The sequence below is a fragment of the Erinaceus europaeus genome, chromosome 22 (assembly GCF_950295315.1).
Source record: "Erinaceus europaeus chromosome 22, mEriEur2.1, whole genome shotgun sequence".
NCBI lineage: Eukaryota > Metazoa > Chordata > Mammalia > Eulipotyphla > Erinaceidae > Erinaceus > Erinaceus europaeus.
In genome coordinates, this window is record NC_080183.1 from 6,598,253 (window position 1) to 6,620,073 (window position 21,821).

At 47.2% G+C, this 21,821-nt stretch overlaps 2 protein-coding genes across 7 annotated transcripts in view; one reads left to right on the plus strand and one right to left on the minus strand.

The window, feature by feature from the left end:
- CCDC88C (coiled-coil domain containing 88C) overlaps positions 1 to 21,821 on the plus strand; it is a 494,884-nt gene that overhangs the window by 197,948 nt on the left and 275,115 nt on the right. The window lies entirely within an intron of this gene.
- DGLUCY (D-glutamate cyclase) overlaps positions 1 to 21,821 on the minus strand; it is a 121,633-nt gene that overhangs the window by 69,266 nt on the left and 30,546 nt on the right. For all 6 annotated transcript variants that reach the window (XM_060181191.1, XM_060181189.1, XM_060181188.1 and 3 more), the window contains exons 2-4: positions 10,562 to 10,673; positions 9,061 to 9,193; positions 6,222 to 6,414 (exon numbers count right to left, since the gene is read on the minus strand). In XM_060181191.1, the coding sequence (XP_060037174.1) occupies positions 6,222 to 6,414; positions 9,061 to 9,193; positions 10,562 to 10,664 (429 nt within the window). In that variant the 5' untranslated portion in view covers positions 10,665 to 10,673. The remainder of the gene's footprint in view (positions 1 to 6,221; positions 6,415 to 9,060; positions 9,194 to 10,561; positions 10,674 to 21,821) is intronic.

Genomic DNA, 21,821 nt, shown 5'->3' on the forward strand with positions numbered 1-21,821 from the left:
ATAATGCATGCAGGTTCCTTGAGCACTGTGTGCTCTTTGTTCAATTCTCTTATCACCTTTATGGTGGAATGATTTATACTGATCTATTATAAAACCAATTACTCTTTCCACTCTTGTCTCCACTAGCAACTTAGTGTGTCAAGAATATGCCTTCCATGCACCTGTTTGAGTTAACATATTATAATGTGTAAGGACCTGGGTACCAGCCCTCCTCCCCACCTGCAGGGAAAAAGCTTTGTGAGTGGTGAAGCAGAGAGGCAGCTCTCCCTCTCTTCCCCACCCTCTGTCTCTCTCTCTCCTCCCCCTCTCTTTTACCCCATACCTCTCTTATTTCTGGATGTCTCTAATAAATTAAATTAAATTAAATTAAAGAATAAGCCTTTCCAGCTGGGCAGTTAACACAGTGGGTTGAACATACAAGTCCTCATCTACAGTGACCCAAAGGGGAGACATCACAAGCCTGGAAGCAGTCATGCAGGTGTCTCTATCTCTGTCTCTTCTCTCTCTCTCAGTCCCCCTCCTCTCTCAATTTCTCTCTGTCCTATCAAATAAAATAGAAAGGAAAAAATGGCCACTGGCAGTGGTGCCTGCCAAAGCTCCAGTAATAATGCTGGTGGGACTAAATAAGGACTACATATATGTGACTTTCAGATATTTTTTAAGCTACTAAATGACTGGTTTTAAATTAATTCAATTTCTTTGCTAATTTTTATCCATCATGAACATATTTCTGTTTATATCATGTCAATAGGTAGAGTAGAAGTTTGTGTTTTTTTTTCTTTTTCTTTTGCATAATTTGAACATCTGCATCATGTCAGGGTTGGCCTTCACTCTGCAGCATTGACGACACTTTCCTGCTTCTTCATATACCAGGCAATGCTTCTTCTCACGTTGGGGGAATTGTGGGTTTTTTCTTTCCAATAATTTGATTAGATAGTTGACATTTTTTTTTACAGTTTTTAAATTTTTTAAAATATTTATTTATTCCTTTTGTTGCTCTTGTTATATGTCTGTAGTTATGATTGATGTTGTCATCATAATTGGATAGGACAGAGAGAAATGGGGAGTGGAGGGGAAGACAGAGAGGGGGAAAGAAAGATAGACACCTGCAGACCTGCTTCATTGCTTGTGAAGTGACTCCCTCCAGGTGGAAGCCGGAGACTCGAGTCGGGATCCTTACACCAGTCCTTGTGCTTTGTGCCATGTCTGCTTAACCTGCGACACTAAGGCCGGACTCCCAAGAGAGTTGACACTTCAAATTACAAATTACTCACTCAACTGGGAGTTACCTGTGTGTATATCCTGAGACTAGAGAGCAAGCAGGAAGAAATCCACATATCCTTGTCAACACACTTCTGCACATGCACTGAAAACCCAAGGAATCACTAAACTCTAGTGTCGACTCTAAACCACAGTCACCCCCAGGGTTCAAGTCGCTTTGTTGCTGGACACAGGGCTCTCTCTCTCTCTCTGGGGAAACAGAGCTGCTGGGAAATGTGTTCTTCCAGAGCTCACTCCCAAGGTTTATTGTAACCCTGAATTCTTTCTCTCCCAGGACTCTGAGGAAGATGATCAGGGACCTGTGAGTTTCAGAATGGAAGAAACCACAGAGCCACCTGCAGGTGAGTGTCAGGGCAATCTGAGAAGAGGCTGACTGGAGTGAGACATTAACTGCAGAGACTCAGAGTAAATGGTTTCCAGCTTCGCTTCAATACCTTCTGACAGGGAAAAGCGCAGGCAACAGGCCTCAGTGCATTCAGTAGACAGTGACCAGCTCACTGCTCTGTAAAAGGCTCTAGTGACAGTCCTTGCTTCTCTACTTCTTCCTCTGTGGCAGATTGGGCTGCTCTGTAGAGCTCTTCCTCATGAGGAATTCATGGCATTCCAGGCACAGGAATGTATAAGAGCATCTTCCTTTTTATTTTGTCAACTCTTTTCTTGGGCACATGGGAGGGCAGGGTCTCCTGTCAGATTCAGGGACACAGAGACACAGAGACACAGCCTTCTTAGCACAGAAGGTCCAGGAGAAGGTCCGTGTGTCATATTCTACATGAGGTGAGTCTCTTCATGGTCAGCCTGGACCTAGACTGAGGTTTCTCTCCATCTAGATGGCAAACATCTGCAGGAGCATGAAGTGGGCCAAATGCCGGCCACTGAGGAGCTTCCACTTGAAGTAGATGATTCCCCCAGCCTGGCATGTGGAGACCATCAGGGGAGAGGGGACCCCCTGGGTTCCTGTAAATGCCTCCTACCAGGTAAGATCTTCCTTCCTGAAACAAGCTCATGACCCTGAAAACCAATCCCATGGGAGGGACACAGGATTGGAAGGAACCCAGTAGTCCCCAGAAACCATGCACATCTCCCTGAAAACACAGCTCCCTTGCCATGCTGTGGGCACACTATGTGGTCATGATGGGCTCATCATGGCACCTCAGCCTGAACCTATGCTTGGATTTCTCTCCTCACAGACTGTGGGTATCACCAGGAAAATGGAATGGCACCACTGCCTGTGACTGAGGACCTGTCACAGGAACAGGAAGACTCCAGCTCAGCTTCCAGCTGCCAGGAGTCCTTCCTTTTGGAGCAGCTACTAGAGGACACCCCAGGTCAGCTCCTCCTCAAGCCCAGGTCCCCAGGTCAGGTCAGCAGGGGAGAGGGGAACTGCACCCTTTGCTGCAAGTGCCACCTCTCTGGACATCTATCCCCTCCTGAAAACAAGCTCAGGACACTGAAAACCAAACTCCCTGGGGAAATGGGACCAGAATATACACCAGAATTAACAATGACCCAGCATGATAACTTCCAGTGCCAAGTTTACAGAAACCTCTTAAGTTCTCAATTAAAAAGCCAACTCCAGTTCCACACCTTCAAACTCAGTAAAAATTAGGGAGTCCTGGTCTCCTGTCTCAACTCTCATTAAACATTTTCCTGCTGACATGCAGGACTCGTCTCCTAGATTTAAGCCTGGGCTTGCTCTCCCCATCAGTCCCTCTGCAATGGTGTCAGTGAGGTAGTGGACCCTCGGCCCCTTGGTTCTCCGAGTCCTTCATCCTCTCACTGCCTCTGCTCTGCTGCCTGGGGCGCCTCCTTTGTCCACTGCTAAACCCACTGCTATGTTCACAGGTCTCTGCGCTGGAGGGGATTCTACCTGGACCCTGGGCAGCTCTGTTGGCAGAGGCCGCCAGAAGGGCATCTTGGTGGCTGTGGACCAGAGGAGTGACACTGTCACCGCCCTCCACGATGTGGAAAGCATCTGGCAGAGCTCCGTGTCCACCCGTCTGCACGGGGCCCTCTCATGGCTGCCTCTGCTGGACCTCACCGCCTCTGAGCTCAGGGTTGACTCTCTGATGGGCTATGGGGACAGGGCCACCCACAAGGTGTCACTCTACAACTATGCCCTGGGCAACCCCATCATCCCCGTCAACCTGGCAGTGGAGGATATCAGGGACTGTGTCCATCTGGTCCACCAGAAGGAGGAGGCCACCCGCACTCAGTTCTCCTGCCTCATGGCCGTGCTGTGCACCCACAACCATACAGAGCTTAACGAGGAGGAGAGGGAGGAGTGAGGCCCTCCATCCTGGTCCCTGTTCTGCTAGAGGTAGGCGCCTTCTTTCTGACTGATGCCAGTGGTACAAAGGTGACCAGGCTCCTGGACACTGCTCATCTACACCATGAGTCTGGGTGAGCCTAGGCCATGTGAGATTAGTCTAGCAACCAGTCTGTGTGAGACGCACAGTGTTCTGGTTGATTGAAACAAGTCAAGAGAATCACATCCCAACAAAGGCAGGACTTCATCCTTCTGGCAGCACAGTCTGGGTGGAGGCTGCAGAAATTTGCTGTATTGTGTTAAAAGGAAAGGTTTCTACTCTGTGCTGACTAGGTTTTAATATATTTAACTCTTTTGATAATGATTCAATTTACCTAATGGCTAGAGACAGTAATTAAAATGGGAGGGAGAGACAGAGAAGGAGAGAAGGAGAGACACCTACAGCTCTGCTTTCCAGCTCCTGAAGCGTTTCTTTTCTGCAGGTGGGCACAGGGGCATTAACCGAGGACCTTGCTCACTGTGGCATGTGTGCTCACCAGGTGGGCACCATACAGCCCCTTGATGCATTTATCTCCTTGGAGAAATTTTCTCCTGGGATAATACATTTCTTCAGGAATCAAGAGGAAGCTAATATCTGAGAATGTGACTTAACTAAGACAGCTCTCTGTGTTTCATTTCAGGCATGACAATAAGACAGCCTCCTAATTTCAAGCTGGGAGAGTGACACCTACAGAAAGGCGCAGTGATGGACCATCTCAGACCTCTCAGAGCCCAGAGAGAGAGAGGGGAGGGGTGAGGGGGCTTTTTATTGGGCGACAACCAGGGGTGCCGTGTAGGGCCAGGATTGGTTGAAAGGGGGCACTCTAGGATTTAGCGGGGCATAGAAAAACCTGGGGGCGGAGACTGCATCAGAATAACTTCTCAGCAACAGACTGCAGGACAACCGATACTCACTTTTGACCTATGTGACCTGTTTGGAGCAGACTGGGACGCGCAGAAATGGCCCCTTGTCCAGAAAGGGAGGAACTGGACCAGTCAATGGGGAATTACCAATGATGGAGGGTGTGGCACTATCGACTGAGAGATCCGCCTTCAGAAACTACCCTTCTAAGTCTGCCCCAAAGAGGACTGGGTCCAGGACACCGAATGCCAGGGAGAATCTCACTTCTTTTGTGGCCAGTGGGGAGCATGCTTGACTATATCCTCTGAGATGAACAATGACAATCACATAACATTGTCAAAGGCGAGCTATCCGACCACCCCCACCTGCAGCTCTACAGGAGAGTGTAACCCTGTGGAGGTAAAAGTTAAGACTTGGTATGAGACTGACCTTTGGGTAAAGGGAAGGGTGTGGGGCGTCCGATTGATATTTACCGGGAAGGACCCCGGTGCATTTTTTACTATCCAGTTGCAAGTGCTACCATGTACCTAGAACCCTATCGGACCTCTGAGACCAATTATTACTCTGGTCTCTATGATCCAGAAAATCAAGGATTTGATTTTCAGCTAAGACTAGTGGGGAATGTGACAGGCGGTAACAAGTGGTTACAATAAAAAACCCCTCTCTGAGATGCAACTGAGTAGATTTTAAGTTCCCATTTTTGTTTTAGGTCTTAAGTTTTAAGTTCCCCTTTTCTCTTAGAAGTTAAGTTGTTTGCTGAGTGGAGTGAAAAGTCTCTTGCCCTTTTCCCTTTGAAAAACAGGACTAATCAGTGGAGGCCATCGGGTGTTTTTGCAGAGTTCTGCATGAGGGCTAGCCTTATGAGGACCTTTGCACAGATTAGAGGTATACTGGTCTCCAGATGTTATGGTCAGATGGTAGGGGAACGTGGGGACCTAGACGCTGGTTAAGTCCCACTGGTTGTGTGGTTTTGCAAGGTTTAAAATTTGCCCGCGCTTTCTTTGAATGGATCCCGCGTTTTGCTTGGTTTGAAATAATTGGATTCCGCGCTTTCCATATGATGTAATTGGATATAGATTGGTCCCTCCCTGAGGTCTCGCTCCCTGCTCTCCCCCCGTGGTCGGCCATTGCCAGCTGGCTCCACGTGGTCTGAACCAAACCTCCCCCCCCCATCATATTATAAAGATTTGTGTACCCCTTTGCTCTGGATGTCCGCTTTCTTCTCCGCGGTGCAGCCCGACACCAGATCGCAACAACAACAATTCTTAAGGGTCGGTGAGATAGTGCGCCTGGACAGCATGCTGCTTTGCCATGGGCACCATCCAAGATTGAGCCTGGCCTCCACTGCATTGAAGGAAGCTTCAGTGATGTGGTCTCTTTCATTCTTTCTCTCTGCCTCTCTTAAAAAAATAATCTTCGCTGTCCAGGGAGGGGGCACAACAGACACAGCATGGGGGTCTCAAGCACGAGGTCCTGAACTCCATCCCCTGAATCACATGTGCTGGCTGATGTTCCGGCTCTCTTGTTTGCTCACATGTTCATACATTAATACATAAGTAAACTTATCCACCTTTGAAACCATTTCAGAAATGCATGGATCAGAGATCAGAGAGGAGAGGTTCAATGCTTGTCCTGGGCTGTACAACTAGAAAGTGGTGGATGAGGGCTTGAGCACAGGCCTCCTCCGCCCCGTGTCAGTACTGTCTCCACTGCAGGGGTACAGGGGGTGACCACACTGTCCTGTCCATTTCTGCCCAAAGGGCGGGTCCCTACCTTGTATGCTCTGGCTTCACCTGCTGCATCCCATGTGGGCAGTCCTGCCTCCTCCAGGGTGCCCTCCAGGGAGGAGCCACAATCCAGCATAAAGGCCACCATGTCCTCCAGCTGCCCCCCGTGATCTTCCAGTGAGAGCAGGCTGCCCGTGCAGATGCCAGCCTCATACCTCTGGAACTGGGCACCACCGGGCCTGGGGACACAGGCACGGCTTTTACTGTACATGCTTTGAAAGGGCTGGGGACATGCGCGCGGACCTGGGCTCAAGCCTCCTCTCCCCACCTACAGGGGAGTAGCTTTATGAACCGTAAAGCAGGTCTCTCTCTCTCTCTCACTCTCTCTCTCTCTCTCAAGAAAGGAAGGAAGAAAAACAGAGCGCAAGAGCAGAAGGAAGGAAGGAAGGAAGGAAGGAAGGAAGGGGAGGGCAGGCTGCTCCTGGCTCCCCTTTTTTCTTCTTTTTTTTTCTTTCTTTTTTAAGATAGGGTGCCAGGTACTGGCCCAACTAGTAGAACACACAGGTTCAAGCTCCCAAACCTCACCTTCATGAGCAGTGAAACAGTGTTGCAGGTGTCTCACTTTATCTTTCTTTATTTGTTAGAAAGAGACAGCCAGAAATAAAGAGGTATGGGGGTGATAGAGGGAGAGAAATAGACACCTGCAACACTGATATACCACTCAAAAAGCTTTGCTGCAAATGGGGACTGGGGGCTCAAACCTGGGTCCTTGTATGCTATAAAAGGTGTGCTCAACGAGGTACACCACTGTCCAGCCCCTCTCTTTTTCTTTCTCTCTCTTTTTCTTCCCCTTTCCTTCTCAATTTGTCTGACACCATCAGAGACGAAATTCTCAAAACAGGTTTTAGAAAGATGGGAGTGGGTGGGTAGTGCAGTGGGTTAAGCACATATGGCTTGAAGCGCTCAGCCCAGTTCCCCACCTGCAGGGGGTCGCTTCACAAGCGATAAAGTAGGTCTCCAGGTGTACCTTTCTTTTCTTTTTATTGTTGTAGTTATTGTTGTTGTTATTGGTGTTGTCTTTGTTGGATAGGACAGAGGAAAAAGGAGGGGAAGACAGAGAGAGGGAGAGGGGGAGAGAAAGATAGACACCTGCAGACCTGTTTCACTGCCTGTGAAGTGACTCCTCTGCAGGTGGGGAGCCGGGGACTCGAACCAGGATACTTACGCTGGTCCTTGAGCTTTGCGCCACCTGCACTTAACCTGCTGAGCTACCGCCCAACTCCCTGCAGGTATATCTTTCTTTCCTCCCTCTGTCTTCCCCTCTTCTCTCAATTTCTGTCTTATCCAACAACAACAGCAATAACAATAATAATAATAACAACAACGGCAACACAAACGGGAAAAATGGCCTCCAGAAGCAGTGGATTTGTGCAGACACAGAGCCCCAGCAATAACCCTGGAGGCAAAAAGGGGGGGACTTATAGAAAGGGAGAGTGAGAGAGACAGAAGGAGAGACATGGCAGTACCGCTCCACTACTCATCAACTTTCCCTTGATACAGTGGTTCCCATGTAGTGATCCAGGGTTTGAACCCAGGTCCTCATGCATGGAAATGTGTGTTCTCTACCAAGTGAGTCACCTGATGGCCCCTCCCCCCAGCTCCTGAAGTCTTCCAGCATTGTAAACCAGAAGAAAAGTCAATAAATTGAAAAAAATTTAAATCAAAAAATTAAAAATGTTCTGAGGGGTGGAAGCTCATGGCAGCATGTGGGTGATCTGCAGGGGCAGGTGGGGGGAGGGAAGGGTGCCATGCACCCCAGAAACAGTCAGTTACTGGGGTGCTGCTCTGCTCACACTGACCCTCTGACTCCAGAGACACCAGGGTATTCATGTTGTTAAAAGTATTTTTTAATCATTTTGGATAGAGACAGAGAAATTGAGAGAGAGAGAGAGACACTGGGTGATGATGCACCTGGTTGAGCACACATGTAACAGTGCACAAGGACCCAGGTTTGAGACCCTGGTCCCCACCTGCAGGGAGTAAGCTTGGAGAATGGTGAAGCAGGGCTGCAGGTATCTGTCTCTCTCCTTCTCTATCTCCCCCTTCCCTCCTGATTTCTGACTGTCTCTATCCAATAAATAAATAAAGATAATTTTAAAAATTTGTATTTATTTAAAAGGGGGGGGGAGAGACGGACCTGTAGCACAACTTCACTGCTTGTGATGTTTGAAGTTTCCCCCCTGCAGGAAGGGACTGGGGGCTTGAACCTCGGTGCCCTTTCATATTTCTTTCTTTTTTTTTTTCCTCCAGGGTTATTGCTGGGGCTCAGTGCCTGTACTACAAATCCACTGCTCCTCGAGGCTATTTTTTCCCCCTTTGTTGCCCTTGTTGTTTATCATTGTTGTTATTATTATTGTTGTTGTTGTTATTGCTGTTGTTGATGTTGGATAGGACAGAGAGAAATCTAGAGAGGATGGGAAGACAGAGAGAGGGAAAGACAGACACCTGCAGACCTGCTTCACCGCCTGTGAAGTGACCCCCCTGCAGGTGAGGAGCCGGGGACTTGAACTGGGATCCTTACACCGGGCCCTTGTGCTTTGCGCCATGTGTGCTTAATCCACTGCGCTAACACCAGGCACCCTCTCTTTCATATTTCTGTTCTTCTTCCTCACCCCATGTGGAGGGTTCTGGCTGAGAGAGGACATGGCAAGCTGGCTGTGTTTTATTCAAGACCCAATTTCATTGCTGGCCCAAAAGACTGTTCCCCGGGCAAGGCCCAGGGCTAAAGTGACTGGAGGAGGGGTCAGAGAGGCAGTGGGCTCTGTCCCAGGCCCAGTAGGTCTCCAGGACACTTGGCACCAACATCCAGGACCCAGAAGTTTTACCTGGTAGCTGGGGCAGCACCCAGGGTGGGCACCTTCCTCTTGCCCATCAGGGGTAGAGGGTTGGCCTGGCAGAAGCTTTCGAAGGCTGGTGCAAGGGACTCAGGCAAAACCACCACACTGGCTGGGCGAAGCCCTGGGTTTGGTGAGAGAAGGGACAGAGGGAAGGTCAGCTTCTTTAGGCAGAGTCTGTAATATACCTCATTTAGTTATTTCTTTGCTATATTTACTTGTGGACTGGACAATTCTGGGGAGAGAACCTGGGATCTTATCACATGTGCCAGACTACCAAGAAACCTCCTTTCCCAGTCTTGTCTTTTTTCTTTATTTGTTTAAATTCTTTCTTAAAAGATTTTTTTTAAACCTTGTTTGTTTGGGTAGAGCAGAGAAATTGAGAGAGAAAGTGGGGATAGAGAGGAAGAGACAGAGAGACACCTGCAGCACTGCTTCACTGCTTGTGAAGCTCCCCTGCAGGTGGGAGTGGGGGTTTGAACCTGGGTCCTTACACATTATAGCACATGTAGTCTACTGGATGTGGCACAACGTGACCCTCCCCTGACATTTTATTTTTAAAAAATAGATGGTGAAAGACAGAGAAGGAAAAAGAGGGCAGAGAGACAGAGAGAGGAAAGATCATAGCGTCACTCCACTGATCTTGAAGCTTCCCCCATGCAGGTGCTCCCAGACGGTCGCCAGGGGCTCAAACCCAGGTCCTCAAGCATAAGAGGAATATATGTGCTCTCAACAGATGGGCTATCTACCAGCTCCCCTCCCCTCTCTATCACAAATTAAAAAGGAAGAGGTTGCTGAGAGCTGTGGGTTCGTGCAGGAAGGAAGCCCTGGCATTAAAAAAAAATGAGGTCATGCTGGCACCTCAGCTGCTGAAGCCACAGGAAGTTTCAGGGCTCAGGCAGCCCAGGTGCCTGTCAGAATGATCTAGTGTGAGGTGGAAGGGAGTGCGGCCATCAGAGGCCTGCTGTCCCCACCATCCCTCCAAAGCCCGCTGGGAGAGTAAATTGAGTTTTTACCACAATTGGATAGGAGGTATTCTGCAGACAGAGCACCTTTGTTTCCTTTGTAAATAAATGTCCTTCAGGGGGCACGGTGCTGGGCTTTGTTTACGTCCCACTGATGGTCCTCGAAATGTCCTCAAGTGTCCCCATTAGCAGCAGGACGCAAGACTGAGCACTCCCAGCACCCACCTGGAGGGAGCAGTGGATGCCTCTGATTCCTGTACCCTGGGTCCCTTGGGTTCAACGTGCTTTCTCTTTGTTATGTTTGTTTCTCTCCATTTACAGAAGGAAGCCTGTACACTGCATGCATCCCTCCCCCCCACCCCCCATACAGACATGGCGATGGAAGGAGGGAAGAGTGGGGGAGGGAGAGAGAAACTACTAGGGACTAAGCCAAGGACTTTGTGCTGCCAGGGCTGCACCTTGAATGTTAGGTAAAGTCCTACTGGGCCTCCTCCCTCCCTACATGGAGAAAATGGAGACCCACTCACCTCCAGCCATGCTTGACAGACTTCTGAGGTCTGGCATCCTTGGCCGAGTCACACTCCTCAGGGCCAAGGACAGGCAGGACTTCACGTGGAGTGACAAGGCCATGGGGACATCCTGGGGGGCCACAGAGGAGACAGGTGAGAGAGCAGTACTCCCCCTTACAGCTGGGGAGTGCCTATACCCACCTTGGGGTGGCTTTGATGGGAGCAAGCTTAACCCCCCAAGCCTCTTCACCTCTCAGTTTTTAATGAGAAATGCCCAACATCCATAATGGAGGCCTGGGCCTTACACACATGCAATTCCAGTGCTCCCAGCTGACTTTTTCTTTTAATTCAAGACAGAGAGAGAAGGAGGAACACCACACCACCACTCCACTATTCACGGAGCTCCCCTAGTGCTGAGGGCTCAAATCTGAGTCCTCAGACAAACATGGTAAAATATGAGCTCTACTGCGTGCGCTGTATCTCTCCCCGTTTGTTTCCTTGAAGGCAACATTATCACCCAGCACATCAGTTCTTAGAATTACTGGTCTCAGAACCACACATGAGTCAAGAGTTGCACTTGCCTTGGCTTGAAGGAATATGTCAACTGGCAGCAGAAACTGATGAAAAAAAATCTATTCAGCAGCAGAACTACAGGCTGCACCCTTAAATGTGATCTTTATGTTAGATCTGATGGAAGACAGGCTGAGAGACACAGAGGTGGCAGCGAGCAGGTGGCTCAGCCTTGGAGAAGCTGCTCTTCATGCCAGAGGCCCTGGGTTCAGCTCCTGGCACCACACAAGAGACAAAACAAGTGAGCCTCCGAGGATGGAGGAGGGGTGCTTGATACCCTGTCTTTCACAGGCGATAAAAATTGAGCTGGGGAGGTGACTCCGTGACAGCGCATCTGCACGAGGCCCTGGGTCTGATCCCCCGGTAATGGAAAAGTCACGGTTTAGATGGCTCGCCTTTCAGCAGATGCCAAGGAAAAATGGTCAGGTCTGGGGCTGCAAGGCCCAGGGTCTCCCAAACGAAAACCACAACCAGACATGAGATTAGGCCCTTCCTGCCCACTTTGCCAGGGGGACCCTCAGCGCTGTAACTTCCTGAGTCCTCGCCACCCAACATCTTGGGTCTCTGCCCCACACAATCTCTGTGATTTATCACATCGCCCCAGCGATGGCTGCACATCCAGGCAGGAAGGGGACAGCAGCTCCCAGCAGTGGAGACCCAACTACTGGCCAGGGCAGAGGCCACCAAGGGTGAAGGTGAGCCCATGGTGGGTGAAGGTAAAACTCTGTAAGCAAGTTCCCTGATGGACTCAGAGCACCCCCAGCCCAGGGTGGAGACTTGGGCACCTGAGATCATTCTGGGGTCCCATTGGAAGGTAACTGAAGGAAGGGGGGACTCTCAGGGTTCCTTGTTCTCATTTCCATGGGAACAGCCCAGCACTGGGCTGAACACCCTTGATTTCTATGGCGCCTGTTGCCATAACAACTACTTGCTCTGCAAAATATAGGCTAAAAACAGACCTTGGAGAAGACAGGCTGGGGTGCTTCTCTGTAGTGACCTTGTCCTGCTGCTGCTGTGGTACCTTCCAACTGTCACACAGGCCCCCCCCCTCCCAGGGCCTGGGCACCAACTCGGTCTTTGTCCATCTCATCTTTGGGATGGTGTGGCCTGAGGCACCAGGAACTCTGCATTCCACTTGTGAGAGGTCTAAATGCCGGGGCTGGGGAGAGAGTGCGGCAGTAGCACAACGGACTTGCAAGTAAGGGATTCCTGGTTGATCTCCAGCACCACTAGCATCTACACACCCTGAACACACCTGATCTCGTCCAGCACCACTAGAAACCAGAGATGAGTGAAGAAATAAAATGAGTAGAGTGCACATGTCATAATGCACAAGGACCTGGGTTCAAGGCTCTGGTCCCCACCTGCTGGGGTGTGTGTGGGGATTTTACAAGTGGTGAAACTGGGCTGAGAGTGTCTCTCTTTCCCTATCTCTCCCTCCATCTCTTTATCTTTAGCTCCCTCTCCCATCTGTGAAACAGGCAGCAGGTTGTCTCTCTCTTTCAGAGCAGCCAGCCTGAGTCCCGGTTGGCTCTAGCTTGCTCAAGAGCAGAGTGGCAGGAAGCCCTGTGCATTTTTCAGTGACGCTGGGGTTGGAATGTCACCATGTGGGCAGCATGCACCTGTCAGAGTCCTTTGCCAGTGGAGAGTGTGCTGGACCTCCTCAGGTGTGGCCTGAAGTGGGGAAGCCCAAGAGGCAGAAAGAGATGAGGCCTTTGCATCTTATCGCCTCTTCCTGTCTCCTCGTAAAGACTCGTGTGGAGCCCCAGAAGGAGCTCTGGGGACTGAGCAGTAACTGTACTTCCTCCCAGAATAGGTTCTGCCTCGACCTTGAGGAGCCCATGCTCTGAGTCTAGCTCCTCAGGTACCCGTGGGAAATCCTAGAGGATTTCTTTAAAATGTCAAGTGTTAGCAATTTGAACCCTGGTGCTCCGTATGCCAGTGTGATGCTCTGCTTGTCTCTTTCTCTGTCTCCTGTAAATCTCTAATATGTAGGACCTGGGAGGTGGTACAGCTAGTTGAGCGTGCATGGTATCATAAGCAAGGACCCAGGTTCAAGGTCCTGGTCCCCACCTGCAGGGGGAGGAGCTTCATGAGTGGTGAAGCAGTGCTGCGGGTCTCTCTCTCCCCAATTTCTTTCTGTCCTATCAAATAAGTAAATATTTTAAATTGTAACATAAAATATCTCTCATATACAATAAATAAAATAAGTCTTTGAGGGCTGGAAAAATAGTTCACATGGATAGTATGCTGTAATCCAGGTTCAAGCCTGGCCCCTACCACACAGAAGGAAACTTCCCTTGCTGGGGTTTCTTTCACACACACACTCCCTCTGTCTCTCAGTTTCCCTGAGAGAAATAGTGCTAGTGGGGGGGGCAGATTCAGCAGTGGTTCACCCAGTAGGATCCAGGTTTGAGCCCTAGGTCACCCCATGGGAATATCTTCAGAGGGCAGCTTCATAAGCAGCGGAGCAGTGCTGCAGTGTCTCTTCTCTTTTCCACCTCTCTCCTTTTATCAAAAGAAAGAAAGAGATAAAGAAAGAAAGAAAGAGAAAGCCTCCAGGAATGGTGGGGTTGTGCTGGCATTGAGCCCCAGTGATAAGATAAAATAAAAATTAAGAAATTAAATGTTGAGCTGGCAAAATAGCTTTCCTGCTTTGCCATGTGCACAGCCCAGGTCTGAGTCCCCACTGCACTGTAGGAAGCTTCTGTGATGTGGTCTCTTTCCCTCTCTTGCGGGTTCTCTATCTCTCTCTTTTATTGGCAAAAGGCAACTCAGAGCAGTGAAGTCCTAGCAATGACAAAATACTACTACTATTAATAATAATGGAAGTGCTGATGCCATGATTCCACTGAAGATTCTGAGCAAAAGCTCGTCCGCCAGGCCAGTCAGGAGAGGGCAGCAGAGAGAAGCAGAGTCCAGTTCGTGCAATTCCAGTCACTCGGTTGGTATCTTCCAGGTTGGTACTGATTTCAAAAGACCGGACAAGAGAGATATCTCTGTGCACAGGACTTGCATGGGGGAGGCCCCAGGATTGAATCACCAGCACCACTAATAGCCAGAGTTGAATAGTGCTCCTGTATAAAATAAATTTCAATTCAAAGTAAACAGAGTAGGATTTGCAGCTGGGATGGTAGTACAGTGGTGGAGCATAGGATCTATGTGCACAAGTTCTGAGTTCAGTCCCTGGCACCAACCCTGCCAAGATCTTCTCTCTGTCATTAATAAATAAACATATTTTTTTTTTGCCATGAATTCTGGGTGGTGGATTACCATTGGGTCCATCTGACTCTGGACTTCTTTTTAAATATTTATTTATTGGATAGAGACAGAGGTGTAGGGGTAGGGGGAGACAGAAGAAGAAGGGGGTTGGGGAGAGATGTGCTTGCAACACTACTTCACTGCTCATGAAGTTCGTCCCCTGTAGGTGGGGTCAGGGAGAATGTGCTTTATGACAAATCACCTTCCTGGCCCTGTTTTTGCATTTTTATTTTTTATCTATTTATTTATGAGAAAGAGCAGAGCCTGCTGAGCTCTGGCTGTGTGCTGCTGGGATCTTTAGGACCTGAGTCACACAAGTTCTATTCTTTAATGCTGAGCTATCTCCCTGGATGTTATATATATATATATATATATATATATATATATATATATATATATATATATATATATATATATATATTTGCCTCTAGGTCTATCACTGGGGCTTGGTGCCTACACTATGAATCCACTGCTCCTGGAGGCTATTTTTCCCCTTTTATTGCCCTTGTTATTTGTTGTTGTTATTATCATTATTGTTATTGTATAGGACAGAAAGAAATCAAGAGAGAAGGGGAAAACAGAGAGGGAGAGAGAAAGATAAACACCTGCAGACTGCGAAGTGATCCCCCTGCAGGTGGGGAGCCAGGGACTTGAACTGGGATCCTTGCGCCAGTCCGTGCGCTTTGTGCCATGTGCGCTTAACCCACTGCACTACCACCTGACCCCATTTCTGTATTTTTTAAAAAAGATATATGTGTGTGTTTATGATAGAGAAAGGTGAGAGAACCAAAGCACCACTTTGGCATAGGCTATGCCAGGGACTGGACTCAGGACCTCAGGCTTTGCAAGTCCAGCCCTGCAGCCATTGTGCCAGCTCCCAGGCTGCTGTCTTTGCATTTTCAAAGGGGTCACAGAGAAGAAAAAAAACATCAAAGAGCATATTGGTTAATTTCACAGACCAAGCCTAAAGACATGAAGATATGCTCCACTTCACTTATCATTAGTGAAATGCAAATTAAAACTACACTGAGATTTCCTCTCGGACTTGAAAGAAATGGCCTACATCAATAAAACCAGAGATGACAGGTGTCAGAGAGGCTGTGGAGTAAAAAGGACTCTGTTACACTGCTGGTGGGAATGCAATTGGCTTATCTCCTATGGAATATTACATGGAGAGTCCTTAAACAAATAAAAATGGAATTGCGTTCCAGCAATACCACTTTTAGACATTTATCCAAAGGCCACCCAAACACTATTCGATGGGACATATGCACCCCTAGTTCATAGCTGCACTATTCACAATAGCAAGAAGGGAAAGCAGCCTAAATGCCCATTGACAGATGACTGAATAAAGACCTTACGGGAGGGACTGGGTGGTGGCAAACCTCAGGTCTCAGGTCTCAGGTTCCCTGAAAGTAGCTGGAACATTTTTCTGAAAGGGTCTGTGATGGTGTCCCCAGGTGGGGTTAGCACTGGAATCTGTAGACCAAGTCAGGCAGATGGGCCTCTTCATGGGAGTGGACAGAACACACAGGCTGAGGAGGGGGAACTGGCTGTCTGCCTGGATGCTCAACTGGCCACTGGTCTCCTGCCCTTGAACTAGAAGCTCACCACTGATGTGCCTGACTTTCAGGGCCTCCACTTGAACTGCATTCACACTGCTGGCTTTTCTGGGGTCTCTAGCTTGCAGATGGCAGTTGGTGTGAGTCCTCTGTTTCAGTAACTCCAGTAGCCAATTCTTTATAATATATATCGCCATCAGGGTTATTACTAGGACTTGCTGCTGATACTATGAATCCACTGTTCCAGACAGCCATTTTTTTCCTTTCTATTTTATTTGATATGACAGACATAAATTGAAAAGAGGGGGTTGAGGTAGAAAGGTATAGAGAAAGAGAGATACCTGCAGACTTGTTTCACTATTCACGAAGTGCCCCACCTACAGGTGAGGACCAGGGGCTTGAACTTGGGGGTCCTTGTATGTAGTGATGTGTGTGTTCACTCTTCCTGGTGTACCACTCTGAGCCCCTCTCTGGAGGTTCTTGACATATATAAACAGCAATGTTCTTATTTATGCTTTCTACAAAGCCCAAGCTAATATCTTGCTTGTTCTTCCCATAAAAGTTTGCTGAGCTCTTCATGCTTCTCAGAAGCTGTCAGCAGATGGTCTCTAAAGTCAATCTTTTAAAAGATTTATTTATTTGATTTGGTAGGACAGAGAGATATTGAGGAAGAATAGAGATCGAGGAGAGAAAAAGAGAGACACCTGCCGCACTGTTTCACTGCATGAAGTTTCCCTGCTGCAGGAGGGGACTGGAAGCGTGAACCTGGGTCCTTGTACATGGTAGTATGTGCCCTCAACCACATGCACCATTGCCCAGCCCAGTCAATTTAAACCTATACCTCATCAAAAGGGAAGTCCTGAAGACAAGGAAGTTGGCTCTGTCCTTTTTATGTGGAAGGCCCTGTGTTTGACCCCCTGGACCTTCATAAAGTGGAGCAGTGCTCTGGTCTCTTTCCAAGACTATCTGTTATGAAATAACACACATACACATCTTCATATACTGCTGATATCTACCAACTCCATCACAGCCAATGTCTTTGCGCATGAACTGCCTTAGTCTCAGGGAAGTTTACCAGGGTCAAAGAAAATCCTGAGAACTAAAGGAGTCAGGAAAGTGACAAGCCAATCTAATGCATGAACACAAGTGGAGAAATCCCAATAAAGATAGAAGACGCAGTTCAGTACATAGTAAAGAAAAGAGTGAATACATTATAACCAAGTTAGAGTCATGCTAGGAATTCAAGGTTGTTTTAATGCTAGACTGTTAATTCATGTCATTCGTTATCTATTGGAGAAGCGCAAAAGCCTAGGAAACAACTTAAACACTGCTCAGACACTGTGATCAATTCAGAAGGATCAGTAGCATTTAACAAGTTTAATAAGTAAACCTCTTAATTTGAACTAGAGCTCTACTGAAAGACATTTAATGAGAAAACATGTAATGACAAGAGAAAAGCAAACAAAACTCTCTACCATATTCACAGGTGAGGGATTGAAGGCATTCCTGTTTGACCTGGGTCAAGGCTCAACAGACTCAGTTTATCACATTAGACCAGATTGTGTAGCCCAACAAGGAAAAGAAAGCCTACAGAAGTGAGTCAGTGTTGAACAGGAAGGAGTATTGTGAGTTCCCCGAGCTGAGTTTCCCCCTCTGGGCTGCAAGTATAGCTTCAAGCTTGATGCCAGAACATAGACTTCAAAGAGCCAACTCCAAACACATTGCCAGCCTCACCAAGGCTCCTTTTGTTTCACAGGCCCTGCTTGATTTAGATAGCTGTAGAGTTGGAACTGACTTATGTCTTTCCTTTTGTTTTCCCTCTTTCCTTCTTTTGTCTCTCTTCCCACAATTTAAAAATGCCCACCCTTAGGGAGCTAGATTTACCAATGAGTAGGAAGCCTGAGAAGACTTAGATACCCCCATCAAATTGTGTCAGTCCTAAATTTATACAGTTAAGATGGATACAGTGGTAGACTTCATGCTATACATATTTCACCACATTTAAAACTGCTGAGTGTCACTGGAGTAGGAATAAACACACATCACATCAGGACTGCAGATTGTGCTACTCAGAAGGTCTTTGTCCTGGGTGCTATGTTTGCTGTGCTTCTTATTGTGATCAGTACAGAAATGAGGAAATGCTTAGAAACTATGGTAGCCTCTTGACAGAGTCAGTTTGTTTGATCAATCTAATAAAAAAATGAGGCCTTTATTTTGTGTCTTTCTCATTTAATCTTTCTAGTAGTGATTTTTATAATATTTACAGAAACTTATGATCTGTCAAGGATCGAGAGGAACAGAACTAGAGCCCAGTACAGACAGCTTAAGAATTTAGAAGCAAAACACCAACCACTTATACATGGAAACTGGATTTCTGATAGGAAGCACATGATGCTTAAGTGGGGATAAAAGTAAAATTGAGGGGGTCAGGTGGTGGCACACCTGGTTGGATGCCCATGTTCCAGTATGCAAGGACCTGGGCTCAAGCCCCTGGTCCCCACCTGCAGGAGGAAAGCTTTTCAAGTGGTGAAGCAATGCTGCAGGTGCCTCTCTCTCTCTCCCTCTCTCCCTCTATCCTTTTGATTTCTGGCTTTCTGTGTCTAATATATACAGATAATAATTTTTTTTTAAAAAGGCAAACTTGAAAGTGGGATATCTTATAGTCATAAAGAGCAAATCCTGGTTGATTGAATAGTGAAACTTGAGGAGCAAATGCTTAAATAGGAAAGAAAAAAAGAAAATTTTAGACCATAATAGAAAAGACTATCTTTATGACCTCAATTTGGAAAATATTGCATGGACAAGACAAATTTGAAAATTCAGTCACCAAAAATAAAATGCAAAGCAACCCCAAACTCAAAGTATTGAGTACTGAGTGGAAACTGTAAAATGTTATCAGTTAGATTATCTATAATGTATATACCAGACTACATTCCAGAATATAGAAAAAGTTATGATTTCCATCATACAGCCCAGTACAGTTTCCTGCTTGTATTTTTTTTTCCCTCCAGGGTTATTGCTGGGGCTCGGTGCCTGCACTACAAATCCACTGCTCCTCCAGGCCATTTTTCCCATCTTGTTGCTCTTGTTGTCATTGTTGGGTAGGACAGAGAGAAATGGAGAGAGGAGGGGAGACAGAGGGTGAGAAAGACAGACACCTGCAGACCTGCTTCACCGTCTATGAAGTGACCCCCTGCAGGTGGGGAGCCAGGGGCTGGAACGGGGATCCTTACGCCGGTCCTTGTGCTTTGCGCCACCTGTGCTTAACCTGCTGCGCTACCACCGACTCCCCGGAAGTGTCTTAAGTAGCTCTGAATCTTATGCCAGGCATGTGGAAGTGGCTGTGTGTGTGTTTGGCTGGGTTCAAAGTTGTATGGAGTTTCTTCCTTGTGTCTGACCGGAAGTGAGTAACATCAGGTCAGTGCAGCAAAGCTGATGAACTCTCCTGTTGAGCCAGACCACTGGCGTGGTGAGACTCGGAATTCAAAGGCCATGTTTAAAAAAGAAAATTAAACTGGGTGCGTTGGCCTTTAGTAAGGTTCTGGAAAAAAAAATCCACTGAAGTTCCAGTTAGCCTTTGTGGAAGCAGGGAGAGGAGAAAACAGAACTACAAGTTCCTTTCTTTCTTTCTTTCTTTCTTTTTAATATTTATTTATTGGATAGAGACAACCAGAAATCAAAAGGGAAGGGGGAGATAGTGAGACACCTGCAGGTGGGGGCTTGAACCCGGGTCCTTGTGCATTGTAACATGTGCACTGAACCAGGTGTGCTACCACCTGGCCCCTGGACCAAAATTCTTTATAGGGTCCAGAAGGTGGTAGATCTGTCTTCTGTAATTGCTTCTCCACTGAACATGGGTGTTGACAGCTTGATCCATATCCCCAAGCTTTTTATATCTTTCCCTAATGGGGCAGGGCTCTGGAGAGGTGGGACTCCAGGACACACTGGTGAGGTCGTCTGCGTAAGGAAAGTTATTTTTCCTTTCCTTTCCTTTCCTTTCCTTTCCTTTCCTTTCCTTTCCTTTCCTTTCCTTTCCTTTCCTTATTTATTTATTTTTAAATTTCTTTATTGAGGAATTAATGTTTTACATTCGACAGTAAATACAATAGTTTGTACATGCATAACATTCCCCAGTTTTCCATATAACAATACAACCCCCACTAGGTCCTCTGCTATCCTTTTTGGATCTGTATTCTCCCCACCCACCCCAGAGTCTTTTACTTTGGTGAAATAAGCCAATTTCAGTTCAGGTTCTACTTGTGTTTTCTTTTCTGTACAAGATCCTTTCTGCCAGTGGCCAGGAATTCAAGAGCTGGGAAGCAAGAAACCAGTGCCCAGGGTTGCAGAAATCAAACTCCTGACCCAGGCTAATGCTGGAGAGAGAGATAGAAATAGAGACAGAGAATAGGGCACCAAAGTAAAAGCCCTGGGTGGAGGGTGACGGTGGATGCTCAGCTTCATGGGGGGGAGGATGGGATGGGACAGTCTTTTGGTGGTGGGAATGGTGTTTATGTACACTCCTATTAATTTGTAGTCATGTAAGTCACAATTTAAGTAACATGAGAAGGGAAAAACTGAATGTCTCAAACTTTTTAAAGCACAGACTGAGTCTTTTTAATACATAGGCTGAGTCTTTGATATGTTGACTCTCTCAAAAGCTTAGTCCAGGGAGAACAAAAGCAACTGGTGGCATAGCTATATGCAAATAATGTCAAAGGACATAAAATATGGTGATGGTGTGTATGATACAGCAAATCCTAACAAAGGGATTTTTCAACGTTAACCCAATTGCCAAACAATGTGATTATTGCAATAGCTATCTATTGTCTTCTTAAATCCTAAGACAACAGGAATCTCCCACTTCCTCTATAGAGCCTATGTTTCTTCCAATCCTGGAACCTGTGGGGTGGGGCTCACTTCCCTGCATGCTTCTCTCAAGTCATATCAAATGATATTGCATCCGCCGATCCCAACTTAATCAATGCAACGAGTACCATCTCCGCATGCTTCACCTCAGACTGTGTACAGAGACGTCAGGCATGGATTGCCAACCCTTCACCCTCATCACTCGGATGAGACCTTTCCTTTCATGGTGTTCTCTAATTCCATTCCAGGAGGTTCACTTCCTAACAAAGTCTCAAAACCTAGATATAGGTCAGGTCCTGTAAGATAGAGCATATGTTCACATGTACGCATAAATTAGGGCAAAATATATACCTGAAAGCAAAAGTACACAATAGTCTGTAGTGAGTCAGTATAAAGTTCATAATGAAATAGTGTCCACTTAGACTTAGATACTTTCCTCACCTACTTCCTACTACAGTTCTCTCACTCATTCCAAAGCTAATCTTAGCAAAGCAAGGATTGCAAAAGCTGAATAAGGGCAAGAGACTGGCATACTTTAATGATGACTCTTTAGTCACTATCAGGCCATTCCACCAGCTGGGGCCCCAAACAGACTTGATGGGCCTAGACCTCAAATAAACCCCTCTCTCCATTGTTACTGGTCATTTCTCAGGAACAACAAAACAGACCCCTTCTGTTACCCCCCATAGGACCTTGCCCTCAACTTGGATCAATAATGTTCTATCTTCCGAAGGGAGGATGGACAACAGACTCTATGCTACACCTGAGAAAGATGTGTCGATACTGGGGCGGCTTGGAACGTTCCTACTCATAACCACAGAATGTGAGCTCATATTTAGAGAGATGCAGAGGTCACACAGGCTTCTAAGTTAATTATGGGTCCCAGATCAGATCAAATTGATGGGGTTTACAGTCAACAGTATTTATACCCCTTTCCCATATTAGGGAGCTACTCTCTTCCCTGACCCAGCTTTCTGGTCCTTTTCCCAGCCATGACATCATCTCCCCTGGCAATAATT